The sequence below is a fragment of the Marmota monax genome, unplaced genomic scaffold, assembly GCF_021218885.2.
Source record: "Marmota monax isolate L192 unplaced genomic scaffold, Marmota_monax_Labrador192_F-V1.1 WCK01_AAM20220418_F8-fsc00020, whole genome shotgun sequence".
Classification (NCBI taxonomy): Eukaryota; Metazoa; Chordata; class Mammalia; order Rodentia; family Sciuridae; genus Marmota; species Marmota monax.
The window spans coordinates 7,376,915-7,392,773 of record NW_026692912.1 but is presented as its reverse complement, the minus strand read 5'-3'; the positions used below and the strand labels follow the sequence as shown (position 1 = coordinate 7,392,773).

General features: G+C 47.6%; 2 protein-coding genes across 4 annotated transcripts in view; one reads left to right on the top strand and one right to left on the bottom strand.

Annotated features, from left to right (window-relative positions):
- Fkbp15 (FKBP prolyl isomerase family member 15) overlaps positions 1-797 on the top strand; it is a 56,026-nt gene extending 55,229 nt beyond the window's left edge. The window contains exon 28 of the mRNA XM_046451401.2: positions 141-797. Within this exon, the coding sequence (XP_046307357.1) occupies positions 141-218 (78 nt within the window). The 3' untranslated portion in view covers positions 219-797. The remainder of the gene's footprint in view (positions 1-140) is intronic.
- A 2,026-nt stretch (positions 798-2,823) lies between these two features.
- Positions 2,824-13,156, bottom strand: Slc31a2 (solute carrier family 31 member 2). 3 transcript variants are annotated; one of them, XM_046451405.2, is made up of 5 exons: positions 12,983-13,147; positions 12,145-12,262; positions 8,167-8,233; positions 5,273-5,468; positions 2,824-4,152 (listed from the first exon to the last, which is right to left on the bottom strand). In XM_046451405.2, the coding sequence occupies exons 3-5, from the start codon at positions 8,231-8,233 to the stop codon at positions 3,984-3,986; spliced, it is 432 nt and encodes a 143-aa protein (XP_046307361.1). In that variant the 5' UTR covers positions 12,145-12,262; positions 12,983-13,147; the 3' UTR covers positions 2,824-3,983. The 3 variants fall into 3 exon arrangements, with proteins under 3 accessions (XP_046307361.1, XP_046307360.1, XP_046307362.1); XM_046451404.2 differs by lacking the exon at positions 12,145-12,262 and having other exon boundaries at positions 12,983-13,143; XM_046451406.2 differs by lacking the exons at positions 8,167-8,233; positions 12,145-12,262 and having other exon boundaries at positions 12,983-13,156.
- Between the last annotated feature and the right edge of the window lie 2,703 nt (positions 13,157-15,859).

Here is a 15,859-nt window from a genome sequence, read left to right as displayed (position 1 = left end):
ACTGGCCGCAGGCCTCTTTCCAGCACACCTCCTTTCCAATCTGGAGCTGGGGACAGACGCTGGACCACTTCACCTCACAGGTGGGAGGTCTGGTGGGGTAGGGACAAGTGAGGACTGACTACTCTTTCCTGTTTTGTCAGAGCATGAAGGGACGCCCACCCCCAACACCCCTTTTTGGAGATGACGGTGATGATGATGACAATGACTGGCTGGGATGAAGACCCAGGAAGCTGGCGCACAGTTTCTCCTCCAGCCCCTCCCTAAGCATGATTTTGCACAGCCAGCCCTGGGTCTAGGCAAACCACAGGGTGAGGTCAAGGTGAGCATTCTGAGGACAGTAGTTCAGATGTCGGAGTTGGCTGGCTACCTTCTGAGTCCCACACCTGACCTGGCAAAGAGGATCGTGACCCTGTTTTCAGAACTGGTATTTTGAGCAGCCCATTGTGGTCCTGCCTTCAAGTCCCAGTTGGAAGAAGGATTGAGAGGCTCCAGCTAGTCACCTACAAGAGTCCTGCCCTCTTCCAAGCTTTCTCTTCTCTTCAGTCACTCTCAGACTAACCCAAGAACCCCTTCCATCTGCCTCCCAGGGCTCAACTGTGCCCCAGCAACAAGACCTATCACCTGGGGAGAGGTCTCCCTGGAAAACTAAGAGGAGATCACACCATCTTGATCCCAGTTCAGTTAGCAGTCTGGCCTGTGGTCCAAGGACATGTTATCTTTTATCTCTGCCTTAATCTTATACAAGAGGTCAATGAATATTTGAAATTAACCAAACTAAAATAAATATCTCTAAAGAATCTTGACTCGGGCCCTTGGGGAGAAACTGAGTGTGGCTCTAAGGGATTTCTTGTGGTGCTGTCTGGAAATCTAAGGATAGGAGCTGTGACTGGGTCAGTCAATGTGCACAAAGCACTGTGGCATATTCCCTGTGGCACCTAACCCTGGAACTTTTAGGCCTTCAAAGAAAAGCACCACTCTGCTGTCCAGCTGCGTGAGGCTCAGGGCATTGTGGTTTGCTGAGGACTAGCCTGTTGCTTATTCCTGCAGGCTCAGTCCCACAGCCTCAGAAGCCATGCAGAAGGTGGGAGGACCCTTCATTCTTAACGTCCATGGCACCTGAGGGATTCTTCGCTTTAAGAGCAGCTTCATTTCCTCTGAACTCAGAGGACCAGGACTAGTGTAGAAAAGAGTAATTAGAAAATCTTTATAGTCATTATATTTATTCTGGGATCTTCCAAAGACCATGCAGACAGTCTTCAAGAAGTAGAATAATTTTAAGAAAGAACATTCTCTGATTTTAAGTGTTTATGAGATAGGAATCTGAACTCTAACTCTGGGTCATCTGCCATGTGGGGACCTGGGAGGCAGTAATAAAGCCCAAGTATTTTGTTACTTAACAGGTGTCCCTGGGTGGGGGAGCAACTGACACAGATGGTCTTATATCCAGCAACCATTGTAGAGATGCTGTTATCCCCATTTTCTACAGGAGAAAATGGAGGCTTTGGGAGGTAAAGTAACTTGTCCAAATGCACAGGTAGTGATCTGCAGAACAAGAATTCAAATCCTGGCTGTCTGATTTAAGAGCCTGGGCTCTGCGCCACCACCCTTGCCTGATAGTCACTGGATTGAGAGGAAGGAGCCAGTGATGCCTGTTAGAAATCCATGTCCTGGGCCCCACCCCAGATCTCCTTAGAATTCCCATCCTGTTATGTTAGAATACAAGAGTATAGAGTCTTCACAGTCTGAATGTATTTTCTTGTCCCAGGAGTTCTGCGTGTTTTGGCCAAGTTACTCCTACCCTTTTGGCTTCAGCCCCCTCAGCTGAACTGAAGAAACAAACTCAGAATCTAAGTCCTGGCTCTGCCACTTTTAAGCTGGATGCCTTTTTCTGTTTCTGCTTCCCTGTCTCTAAGATGAAGAGAGAAGTAGTCTCTACCTTGCTGTGAGAATTAAATGAGCTAATATTTGTATAAAATGCTTAAAACACTGCCAGGCACATAATAAGCACTTGTGTGTTTGTTAAACTATTTAAACTGTAAATAGGGACTCTTGTCACCTTTTGTGACTTGGCTCTAAAGGCCGTTGTTGACATGAGAGCAACGGATTGTCTGTTGAATCACTCTGAAGAGCAAAGAGTAGGAAAATTTTAAAAGTTCTCTCTGCTAGAAAATCCTAAAATGAATCACCACGTTTAAAACAACTATCCAACGAGGAGTTCACTGATCACCCATGAAGTTCAGATTCCTATCTCATAAACACTTAAAATCAGAGAACGTTCTTTCCAGGGGAGGGAGCCTTAGAGGGTCAGGACCTAATGATGGATGGAGGAGGCTCTATTGGCATTGCAGAGGACATTCAAAATCATATATCTTTGAGGCCCTGGGCAGCTTCCAGCTCCTTGCATGCACGAGGAGAAGCCACCAAGCAACCCTAGATGTGGCACATAATTTCTGACAATTATTTCTTATTGTAAGTTAAAAATGGTCATTATATTTTTGCTTCTGTCCTCAGAGAGAAAAGGTGCTATTATTAATTTTCACAGTGTTTACATTCTGGGTGACAGTTACTTTTTTTATAGCAGGTACCTGATTCATGTCTGTCACATGAACAAATGAATGTTGACCAAGTTGACATTCTGGGTGCCTACCTGTGGGCACAGTGTTTCAGGGCTCATTTTCTTAAGCACAGAGTTGTCTTCTTCAGTCCTCAGTCAGTCATACGGATGCACCTCCAGCTCCATGCCCCCTCCCTCTGCACATGCCCCCTCCCCCTTGTTGTCAAAAGGGGTATGTGTGCTTACTGCTGGACTGAGGACAGAGTCACTGACTGTTTAAAAATATGTATTTATTAAAATGTAATTGTTTTTAATTCCCAAAGCTTAAGACATCTTTTCATCTAGCCTGTGAGGTACTTGAACATGGGCATTATAGTCCACAGCAGCGATTTTCTCTCCCTGTAAATTGATAAAAAGATTTTCTTTTCTGTAAAGTGAAGAGGTTAAAATATCCAGAGTTTGTCTAACTAAAAATGCACTGGCTTTGGTTTGACTGCTCCCTGCATCCAGTCAATGTCCCCTTAGGCTTAACCTGTATTTTCAGTGACTGAATTGTGTTTCCCCACAGGTCTCTATGAGTGGGCAGTAAGTGATAAAAGAGGATCCAGATTAAAAGGGGGGGGGGCATTGAGGCCATGAGGCACTCCCAGACACCTTGGCCATTAGATTACCCTCCCCTGTGGGCAGTGCCGTCGGGTGGAAGGAGCTCAGTCCATCCAGAGGACAAACCAGCCGCCTTTAATCAGTTGTCACTTATTCTCTCCCCAAGAAAGGGAGGCAGGTCTCAGCGGTTGCTGCCTTCCATCATGAATAAGATGAAATAATTTCTTTGAAAAACTTTGTTTTGTATGAGTGTGCAAAAGTGCTAATCAGGAGTTCAGTGGGAAAAATGTAAAAGTCTTAGTCTATTCTGTGGATCATGTGGACAAACTATGTGTTCCAAAGGCACGAAGGTCAGAAAAAGGAGCTATTTTGGTCTCTGTCCCCTAAAGACAGAAGTCCAGAAAGATGCTCCTGTCGATAAGGCACAAAGCAGAGAGAGGGTTTCCAGGTTCTGTGGCTTTCCTCACCCAGATCCCACCTCCCTGTCCTGAAAACCTTTGGAAATTCTTATTCCTGCTTCACAGGGATGTGTCTAGGCTCAGTAACCCTGTCCCCAGGCTGTAGTCTCTGCTTTCTTTCTCCATTGGTCACAGCAGCCTTCTTAAGGCACCAGAATAGGCCCAGGCCCTGTGCAGGCTGGCCGAGGAGAGGGTGGCTTCAGTGGCCTCTGAACTCCAGGGAACAAGTGCTGGCTTCAGCTCCAATTTGCCAGGAACTGAAAAGGAGGTGAGGAATGGCCACCAGGAGAAAAATCCACTGAAGTGCAATGCCTGGAAGAAGGTGCCCAGCTCCCTCCAGCCCTGAGTGCCTGCAAATCCTTCACCAGCTAAACCAGGCGGAGAAGTGGGTAGGCTAGGTAGTAGCCCACAGCCGAGCCCAGGACCACACCGAGGAAAATCCAGATGTTGTAGGACATTACAGCCAGCATCATGAAGTAGCCAATGACCACTTGAGTGACATGGACTAGAGACTGGCCAAAGTGACACAAAAACCACCTAGATAAAAAAGAGAACCAAGGTAATGCTGGTAATGAGCTAGAGACAGAAAGTGGATATCAGGAAGTAGAAAGCATTTGAGCCACAGTATATGCTTAACCAGGAGGAAGTACTCCCCTGCCCCCACTACTGCACATTGAACCCAGGGGGCACTTAACCACTTAGCTACATCCCCAGCCTTTTTTAAAATTTCAAGACAGGGTCCCACTAAGTTGCCAGGATGGCCTTGAACTTGTGATTCTCCTGCCTCAACCTTCCAAATAGCTGGGAAACTGGGATTACAGGCATGTGCCACCATTCCTTGAAAGAGATTGCTTTTTAAAAAGACATCTCCACAATTAGATCTGAGATTCCTGGCATCCTAGGCAAATGGGAAAACGATGGTATATGTCATCCATCTTACCTGATAAGGGACAAGAGGAAATCATCATTAAGGCAGATTTTTCCCCCTGAACCTACCGTGGGAGGCAGGATGACAATGGAAAGGGCAGGGACTCTTCCATGTACTAATTCTGGCCTAGGACAAATGTAAAGCTCTCTGAAGCTCCATCAGTAAAACAGGAGTAAGAACTCCCTTGCAGGGTGGTTGTGAAGATTTGAGACACCCAGGTAAAGTGGCTGGGTATGCAGCAGCTTATTAAGCACAATGAAGCTGGAGTGAGGACTGGGGATACTAAGAGAACCAATCAGGGTGGGAAAGGAGGAAAAAAGCAGCTGCCTCCCCCACCAAGTGGGCCACATTGCTGACCCAATTCTTACCATTTGCTTCAGGACAGCTACAGATCCCCTCCTAGGTTTGGAAGCCTAGTGAGATTTGGGGGAAGATTGGGTGGCCACCCATGTTGCTAGACAGGGGCCTGCACTGGAATTCTGAAGATCACAAGTCCCTGCAGAAATCTGAGCCTCCTAAAGTGGCTATCAATAGAGCTTTGGCTCAGGCATCTGGACACCTGAGTGTTATGTTAGTTCACCTTTCTAACTGTCACCACTCTGGCAAGTCCTGGTCCTTCCCTGGGCCTGGAGTTCCCTTCTGCACACTGGGGCTGACAATCTCTTGCCCAGCCTTCCTCTCAGGGTGAGCGTGAGGACTCTGCCCATTCCCCACGCCTAGTGCCTGTACCTGAGGTTGGTGCTGCTGACTGGGGATGAGTCTGAGCCTGCGCCTGCAGAATCCTGGTCTGTCTCCAAGATGAGCTGCTGGCTGGTGGCAGTGGGCAGGCTCATTAGAGTATGGTGGAGCAGCTTGGCTTTGCCAACTTTGATGCCTTCGTACAGCACAGCCAGGAGCAGGACCACCAGCACAGAAAGGGCCATGCCTGTCAAAAGAGGCTGAGTTGAGAAGTAGGTCCTAGATTGCATGATCACTAAGGCGACTGTGGATACTGATAATGTATATCACATTTCAAAAAAAGCTAGAAGAAAGGATTTTAAATGTCTTCACAACAAAGAAATTAAAAATATTTCGGTAAATACATTTACCCTGACTGAACATCACACAATGTACACGTGCTTGGGAACATCACATGGCACCTCCAAAAATATGTATAATTTTGGGGAAAAGTAAGGAAAAAAGGAAGGAAGGAGGGAGGGGCCAAGTGGCAGGGATCATCCAGCCCTCCCAGCAGTCTGCATGATCGCTGTCATGTCATGGGTGCATACAGCAAGGGCCTATTTATGTGCAAGTACACCAAAAAAGCTGGAAGGAAGGATGCAGCAAAGGGGTCATAGTTATCTGAGTACATCAGGATATGGGTGAGTTTCTATTTTCTTTCTGCCTCATTCTCTAACATTTCTTCTGTTAGTGTGTGTTTACTTCTATAGTGGGGAAAAGCTCTAAGTTATTTTACAGAAAAGTAAGTCCTAGGGCTGCTGTGTAAAATTAACTGCCAATGCTACTTATTTTTTTTTTAACAAGTGAAAAGATAATAAATGGTCCACCTTAAAGTATTGTATGAGACTCTGTGACATAAAAAATATAAATTTGGTCTTGCCCTGGTTTGCTGGTCTGCTTCTAAAACCCTTGGAGCCTTGCTAGTATTGTCTTTTTGTGTGCTATTAAGACGACAAGTGGCTAGTGCTCCTGGATAGCCAGCCTTGGGAGGGGCTGGTTGCCAGGGCAACTGACCTATGATTACAGGGTAGGAACTTTCAGTTCTATACCCCACCCAACCTCTGGGGACCAGCAGGGGGGTTAAAGGTTGAGTTGATCACCAGTGGTCAATGACTTAATCCATCGCGCCTACAGAGACTATTTCCTTGAGCTCTGTGAGCCATTCTAGCAAATAAACCAAGGAGGAGCTCATGGGAACCCTAATTCTATAGCCAACTGGAAATCTTAGGACTTGTGGTCGGTGTCGGAGTGGGGCAGTTTCATGGGACTGCTCTTACCCTGTGGGGTCTGTGCTAACTCCAGTTCATATGAGAATTGAATGGAAGGTCTCCCAACTGGGATCAGAAAATTGGGCCTGTGTGGGGAAGACCTACTTTCTGGTCATGGAACTGTCTTGAGTTTAAGAAAAGGAACAGAAGTAGTTTGTTTTTTTTTTTTTTTCCTTCAGAGGAAATCACTTGCACAAGAAATAGACTTTTCAAATATAAAAGTACAAGTAACTGCATACATGTGTTAAAAATCTATACAGTAAAAAAGGGCATATAATGAAAAGTCAGTCTCCTTCCCAGCCCGGTCTCTAGGAACCCGATCCTCCTCCCCAGTGCAGCCTCTGTTACTCAGTGTTCAGGCTTCCACTTGTCTAAATGACAGCTTCCTCTCTGCAAACTCTCCGGCACCCAACTTCATATGTGGGTTTCCCTTAGTTCACCCAGATCTGTCTTCCTGGTGGCTCCACAGTATCTGTGATATTGTATTGTCCAAAGACAGCCACCCCAATATTACCACCCACATGTTCTTCTTACAGTGTCAACACTCCTGCCATCAAGTGGTGTAAGTTGTGTTCCCTCCCCTTTGACCCAGGAAGATCTTTGTGACTGCCTCAACCAATAACGTGAAAGTAATGCTGTGACTTCCAAGGCTAGGGCTTAAAAACCTCATGCTCCTCTCCCTTGCTCTTTTGGAACACTCATTCTTAGAATCTAGCTACCCTGCCACAAGGAAGCCAAGAGCCCCAGATCAACCTGCATCGACCATTAGACAGGAGAGTGTGAGTCCTCAAGAAAACTGCTGCAGCCACCATTCAACTATACCGCATGCAGGAGCGCCCTTGAATGAGGACACTTAGCTGAGCCCAGTGAACTCAGAACTTTGAGAGAGAATAATAAAATGACTATTGTTCTAATCCACAGGCTAGCAACAGTTAACTGGAATGGCAATCCACTGTAGAGATGATTATGATTTATTTGATCCACACCTGCAATGATGGGCATTGTGGCTAGTTCTAGTCTGCTTTTTAATATTATTTATTTATTAAACTTTTTTAGTTGTAGATGGGACACAATACCCTTTGTTTTATTTATTTTTATGTGGTGCTGAGGATCAAACCCAGTGCCTCACACGTGCTAGGTGAGCGCTCTGCCAGCTACAACCCCAGCCCTCAAACTCTACCCTTTCAAGTCAAAGGAATACTCTTCCTTTTCAGAGTAGGGTTTCATCTGAGGTTCAAGGCTGCAGCTGCCACTTTGGACTTCTGAGCCAGTGCTAGGTAATGAACCTGGATGAGGGAGGTGCCAGGAAGCGACAGGAGGCCTTGATCTAGTTCTGGCTCCGATGCTTACTGACTGTGTGCCCTCGCATGTCCCCTCTCTGGGCTTCAGTTCCTTTCCCTGTGGTAGAGGGAGAAGCTGCCTCCCCTAGCTCTTGTGAGGATCAGTGAGATAATAAAGCCCTCTGCGCTCAGAAGAGAGGTGGCTGCACATGAAATCATAAATGCAGAGTTCTTGCTCAATGTTTATGCCTGAGGAGTCAGGCTCACCTAAATGCCCACAGAGAAGAGAATCCAGATTCTCCTCTGCCTCTATCAGAAGACTTCCAACTGCAAGTCTAAGCGTGCCAGTTCTTACCTGCAGGGCTGTGGACACTCCAGAAATCAAACAGAAGCACAGCCTCGTCTGAGAAGATGAAATGCATCTGAAAGAGCAGGGAATCTGCATCACAGGGGGCTCAGGACACTGGAAGCCCTGGCTCCTAAAGCTTTTCAACATCCTCTTCTGGAGGCCCAGAAAGATAGGAACATGGGACTTAACATATTGAAAGGGTCTTTACAGGTCAGCATGGCCAACTGAGGCCATATGGAGCAGGGGCTGGCCCACTCTGGTCAGCAGTGGAGCTGTAACTGAGCTGGTTTTGTCCCACATGGAAGGAAAGGTAGGGTAGTGCCCACCCTCACAGGGCCAACCAGACTCAGGATGTCACCAAATGTCCTCAGGCCATGCAGGGATGTCACCTCCAAATCCAAAGGTGAAGCACTAGATTGAGGAGCGACCATTTCCTCTTACCCCTGGGTCTGAGCCCTCTGCTCAGCTCCAGTATGGCCTCCTCAAGGTGGCGTGGGTCCTCTTTGTCCTGGTGGGTCCAGGATCTGGTGGTGTTTGTCATGGGGTAGGGCAAGGGCAGCTGTCTTTAATCTGGACACCACATCTGCCCACTCAGTCACTGTTTACTGAGCCCAGCTCTGTGTCCAGGATTAGAGAGAAGGGATAATGGTTCTGTCCCGTATGCATTCTCAGCCTTACAGGAAGGCCTGAAGGTGAAAGCACTGGCCCCACAGTGCCTTCGGACCCATCCCTGTTCAGAGAGGCATCCAGGGCTTTTAACCCATTATCTTATGTCAGCATCACAATAGTCCTATGTGTAATAGGGACAATTAGGCCAATTTTACAGGAAGGAAAACTGGGGAAGCTGGTCTCATAGCAGTTAAGTAATCTGTAGGTCATGAAGCTAGGAAGAGGCAGAGCTGGACTTCAAAGCTGAGGCTTGCTGGATTCTTAAGCTCTGTGCTCTCCAGGACACTCTGAGCCTCCCAGTCACCAAGAAAAGAAGATAAGATGGGAGATGGGTGGAGATTTTAAATGTCCAACCAGGCTTAAGGCCAAACTAAGGCTCTCAGGATCACCCTCTCAAGGAAGGGAAGGCCCTCAGGCAGCCGAAGCCATCAGGGCCACCCAGCCAAGGAGATGTGGCTGCACTGGGATCAGCCAGTGGGAGACTTTGCCTTCTAAGACAAAGGCCAAATATTAGAATCCTCAAGTGTCAGAGGTAGGGGTATCCTCGGAGAATTTTTGGTCCACTGGTTTTCAACTTTTTTTTTTTTTTCCAGACAACATGGGCAAATAAAATCTTCCTTGTGACTCCACTGTATAAGTCACTGGGTGAAGAGGGGACAGAGGTCTGAGCTCTGCAAAACTCAGTCCAACTCCAATCCTGCTCCACCCCCTTGAATTTCCCATTTAAGAAGGACAGTCCCAAGAGGGAAAGGGATTTGTCCAAGACATTGTGTGAAGTCTGGCTGTTTTCAGTCAATGCTCCAAATAAGTAGGAAAGCAGACAAGAACCAATCTGGGGATTGCGAAGAAAGTCCAGGGCCCAGGAGATCTCAGCTAGAACACATTATGAAAAGGCAAAGAGGAAGGGGCGAGGGGAGAACGCTGGAGCGGGAAACAGGTTTGGATGAGTGGCGCTGTTATACCTAGATCCACACAGACAGATTAAGTTCCAGGTGAGCGACTGGGTGTGGTGGAACGTGCCCTGGCCTGGGAGACACAGGACAGTCTTGTGCCTCATACTGGCAAGTGGCTTAGAGAAGAGGGACAGCAGTGCCTCCTTAGGATATCCAGGGCCTTATTTAAAATGCAGATGTCTGGACCTCCTCAGACTCCTCCACTGGAATCCAGGGGCAGAGGCGCAGGGGGCAGAGGAGATGCATGATTTTAACAAGCCCCCTTCAGGGGATTCCAATTCTCACTTTGTTACAGCTTGAACAGAGGCAGCAAAACCTAGCAGTCAGGATACAGATTCTAAAGCTGCTCATCCTGGTTCTCATTCCTAGCTCTACAAGGAACAGCTGTGTGACCTTGAGCTACTGACTTGAGGCAAGACCCCTTTGGACCTCAGTTTCCTCATTTGTAAAGTGGGGCCTGGATTCAGAACTCTTCCCCTGGGTTGGCCTCACCAGGGGTTTCACAGGCCCCTGGGAAGCAGGCAGGCTCCCAGTTTGAACTCAACTCCTACCTGAAAACCCAGTAAAAGATGAAGAAAAAGATTCTTAAAAAATGAATATGCCTCTGTTTGTGGGCTGAGTGGGGGATTATCGTCCTTGTATGTCTCAATCCCTGTGTTGAGACCTGGACACTGCGGCTTTGGGTCTGGTAGAGCTGGCCATTTTACTCAGTAAACACACCTTCCAGTTCCCAAAGGGGTGTGACTTGTGCCACTAACTCCCACCTGTGTCTACACAGGGGCCGGGCTCCTGGATTTGCAGGAGGGAGAAGGAATGTAAAAATATCTGATTAACAAAATAGTCACGCAGCTGTGCGTTCTCCCAGAGCCTGTATGGGCTTGCACCGTGCCTGCCTCCTTCTGTCCTTTATCTGAGTCACTCTCCCAACATCTCTGCAGTTGCCTATTATTGACTCCTTTAAAATTGACAAGGAAAGCACAGAAAGGTCCACTGATCTGCCCAAGGTCACTCAGGGATCAAGTACCCAGAACCACACATCTTTCTGGAAAGGCTGTGCTGGTTCTCAGCAAATAATCTGAGTGCTTATGGGTAGGTGTCTGTGGGGCCACACTTTGACAAAACATCTGAACAATGATGTTCTCCTGCCTGGTCAGGTAAATTACAATAATAGCTTCAAGATGGAAATCTGAGCAGTTATTTAAAAATTATGTTGAAGAATTTAAAAACAAAACTAGCTTTTTATCTCCTTCATATGCAAGTGGTATTTGCTCAATGCAAAATACTGAAACTACCAAATAGAAAGTCAAACTCATTTTGAATTCCACTATCCAGATATCTCCTGTTAGAATTTCAGAAGGCTATGTGTTGACAGCAAAATGCTCCCAAAAGATTAATATACAAAAATGAACGGGCATAAATAGCCTCTGAAACTCCATTTATACATGGCATTGCACTCATTAGACTAACAGAAGCTTCGAGCTCTATCTGTGGGTGTGAGAAGGGGGGGTTTGCCCATCATTCCTTCTCTGAGTTCAGTTGGTAAAGCAGCTGGCATGAATGGAATGTCTCCAGTGGATAATTAATCACTCTGGAAGTTTCCACAACTGGTTCCTTCTGTCATCCTTGGGCATGGGCCAGCCACCTCAGGAGCTCAAAACAACCACACACCTTTTGTCACAGACCAGAATACCTACAGACAGCAAAATTTATTCAAGCAAAATTCCCTTTTGTTATGCTAGGGATACGCAGACCCTGGAGATACACAGATGAGTAAGAAAAGTTCTGAACCCTCATGGAACAGGGGAGACAGAAGCCAACAGGTGATTATAACAGGGTGTATGTAGTCAGAGGCAGGGAAGACACAATGTGGGGGGACAGCAAAGCTGCCTGGGGGACACCTGGCAGGGAATGCTGGGAGCAGGTGCTAGGACAGGTCTGAAGTAGGAGTAGGAGGCAGTGGAGAAGATAGGTACTGTACAGTGTGTTCAGAGCTGGAAGTGCCCTGAGCCACATCAGTTCCACTTCTCTGGGAAATCCGGGAGGGGGGGGTCAAGGACTTGAAAGTCACTTGACCTAGCCCACTCATTTTTTTTTTTTTGCTAAAGAAAAGGATTCAAATTCACACACCCTGACCTGAGGAGACTCATGGCTGTAATTTTCAGTCAAAGGGTTTTGTGCTCAGATATACAAAAGGCAGGGCCTTAATCTTGTTTTCCCACTGGGGATGAATCTGAGTCTCTGGCAGTTTAATTTATCTGTGTTTTATTCAGGGCCACACCCTGGGTGGAGAGGGACTGAAGCAAAGGAGGGTGCAATCCGTGGGCCTTGTTTATTCCCTACTTTCTTATTTGGGGTTACTTACACTTTGAGAAAAGCTTCTTCATTTGTCCAATCACAGGCTTCCGAGGGAGAGGAGGGTCCCAATGCCACCGCTGACTGGCTGGGGAACTTTTTCTAGTGCTTCCCATCTATTTCCCCATCTAGGGAACGGATAGGAGGTGGGGATGGGGGTCGACTGTATAGGTCTGTATAGACTTCCTGACTCTTCGATTCTATGATTTCTTCATGGGATGAAGAAAGGAATATGATTTTTTGTTTGTTTGTTTTTTCAAAGACCAGAGTTTTGCAAGCTGTCATTCTCTCAAGCCCAGATAACCCTACCAAGAAAAGAGCGGCCGAAGCGCTACTTTCTAACTCACAGTGTAGGGAGGAAGAGAAGAAGTTGGGTTTATTTTAAACAGACCGGGAACCTGCCAGCTGCAGAGCCCGGGCCGGGATGTGCGCTAAGTGCGCAGTAGCAGCAGGCTGCACTGTTGCGGGGACTCCCCTTGGTGGGAGCCTCCTGCAATACCCCAAGTAACAATATCCCGTCCCCGGGCTCTGGCCAAAGCTCGGGGCTGAGGCCCCTGTCTCTGCGGTCCTCACCTGCCGCGCCCGCACCGGCTGGCCGCGCTGCAGCCGCGCTGTCCTGGCAGGACTGACTCCCAGCAGGAGAGACAAATAGAAATCCGCAAAAACACTGCGAGTCCCACCTGCCATCCCCCAACCCTGTTCGGTGGGTGCCAATGCCACCAACACATTCCCTCACCAGCCCGGGGCCAGGGGCGGCGAGGATCTCGAGGTTGGCGGCGGCTGCTCCGCGGGACCCCGCCCCAGCCGCCCACCCGCGCCCTCTTCTCGGAGTGGTGCCGGGGACTCACCGCCATACTGAGCGCGCCGGCGGCCCAGGGCCGCGTCTGCTTGCTCGGGTCTCCCGGAGGCTACTCCGACCCGCAGCCGCCGCGATACCGACCCGGGCCGCGCGGGTCACGTGGTCCCGGACGGGCGGCGCGCGGGCGCCTGGGAGTTGTGGTCCCCGCGCGCCCCACGCCGCGAGCTCGGTGGTGCCAGCTGCTCTGGACCCACGCGCGGACCCCGGGTCCCCGCCCGCGCGGCAGGTGTCACTGGAGTCGGCAGCAAGGGGGGAGCCGCCCACGTTGGGTTCCGCCCCGGACTGTTTTGCACTTGACTCTCTCTTGGCAATTATCATTAAAGTGTTTATTGCTCGCTGTGAAAAACCAAGCGAAGCATGTCACACGAGTTGAAAATTAAAAGGTCCATGCTAGGAGCGTAATAGCAACAAATTAGGAGTAGGTTACAGCAGTTACGCCCCAGATTTGTAATGTATCTGTTCTTCAAAATTATCTTATTACTTTTTCCAATCTGATAAGCAAAGCATAATGCATGAAATTGGTTTGCCTTTCTCTTCCTTTTTCTTTCTTTTGCGTGTGTGCGCCTGCGCGCTATGATTACATTTCCTTTATTGCACAAATTTGGGGTTTTCCTTAAAGAGGGAATATGTGGTCTTTGACTGTTTGGACCACTGTGACAATATCATAGACTGAGGGCTTATAAAGAACAGGACTTTATTTCTCAATTCTGGAGGCTGGAAGTCAAAGATTAGGGTGCCTGGGTTGAGTGTCTCCTGGGGGCTGTCCTCTCATTATCATCTCAGATGAGAGTAATTTGTATGTTTGATTTCTAGGGTGATAAACTTTTTTTCTTTCTGGTATCTTTTCCCTATTTGTGAATTGCCTGTTCATTGCATTGATGCAGTTTTTGTTGGGGAGTTTTTCTGAGGGGGCGGTAAAGGACTTTGAAGAGTCTTTAATTTTTAAATATGTTTAGTAATGCTTTTTTTGGCCAACCATCCTATGTGTAAAGGTGCTCTTTCCAGAAACCTTGCCAGGGACAGTATTAGCAGAGACCTTTAGTCTGGAGTCTGACCTCAGTTCAAATCCTGAGCCCCTGAGTGTTAGTTAGCTGTGGGATCTTAGGTAAACAGCTTTACATTTCTGAGCCTCAGTTTTCTGATAGGGGTGTTGTGAGACTCAAATGGGATCACGTGTTAAATTCCCAGCAGAAAACCTGGCAGTGGGAGCTTTCTCAATAAATGGTAGCCATTGTTATCATCAGTGGCAAGTATTTCTGTCATTTGAGAGCATTTGCAAAAGGTCAAACCACTTGGACAAGGTCACATAGCTTCTAAGAGTCTCAACGTGGAAGCTAAGGAGGTTAGGGAGCAGACTGGGAATGGGGCAGCCTCAGGGAAAGAACACGGCAGGGGCAGTGGGGAAGAGGGTACTCTTGAACCTTCTGGGCCCTAAGAGCAGGGGAGGAATTTGGGATCAGGGGTGTATTTTTTTTTTTTACCTCCCTGGGCCTCACCTGCGAAGCAGTGAACTTCCCACAGTGTACTTGGAAGGATCTACACAGCCTCATTCATTTGACTGTTTTTATTGGCCTTGTCACCATCCGATCACCTTTACACTTAGTTCTATCTTCCTCATGGGTGTTATAGTTACAACACCTGGCTCTACCATCCTAAAGCACCCCATTTATTTTGAGCCCCCTCCTCTGGTCCCCAGGCAGAGGACCTGAGTGTAGAATACGGAGTCCTAGATCACAAGCTTCCACCATAGCGTGCACAGCCTTTGTCCATAGTAAGAGATTCTTTCCAGATTCTGTTCTGACAGCCTGCAAAGTCCCCTTTTTCTCCAGGAACAGCAGAGTTTGTTGCTGTCTTTCGAGCACACACCTGGAGAATTCCCAGTCAGGAAAGACGATGCTGCCTCAGGTGTCCCAGAGATCAGAGAGGGACCCTTTAACCTGGGCATGGATCTCATGTCAGTTGGTAGAGGGGAAATCCAACCAGTTCTTTCTCCTCTGAGGTAATAGAGGAACTTGAGGTCTCACAGAAAGACCACGTGCACCAAATGCTACTCCTGCAGAATATCTGACCTTTATGTGCAGAAAGGCTGTGCAACCCCAAGGATGCCACTGCCTCTCTCTGGGCCCTGTTTTCTTCATTTGTACAGTGAGCGATAGAATGGACCACCTGTAACTGCTCCGACAATCAGTGGTAAAGAGAGCTTGAGGGTGGAGTGGAACACTTTCTGGCCAGGACTTCTGCATGTTTTCTAGGCAGTTCCAATCAGTTAACCTCTTGTGTTTTCTAGCATGATATCCCTATTATTTTATACGTATGCTATGAATACATTTGAGATTGGCCAGTGTGTGTAAACTGTATGTGTGTGTGTGTGTGTGCGCGCGTGCACATACTGGACTTTGTGCTGGTTAGAAGGCTGGGAAAAAAAAGGAGCCAGACTACCAAAAACCTGAAGTCTATGTTTAAAGTCAAGAATTTATTGTCACACAAGGAAGAAGCAACAAAGGGTTATTTTAATGTAAACTTTTCTACCTGCATTTTTTCTTTCCCAAATGCCACTTTCTTGGTGATACCAGCTGACTACCCTATTTAAAAATGCAATCTCCTTGCACCCTGGGTCCTGATAATTTTCCCCCCATAGTATGAACCCCCTCCTAGCATCATATTCATAGGCTTATTTGTTGTTTCTTTCTCTCCACTCAAATGGAGCTCAAGGAGAACAGGGTATTTTTAGGGGCATTATTCAGCCTATTATAGGGAGCATCAGCATGTATACATTTCTTGCCTGTCTGGAAGCTCTTTCAGGCAAACCAGGACAAATAGTAGCCCTATAGATAGCTGAAAGCGCAGAGGATGGCTTGTTTATGCT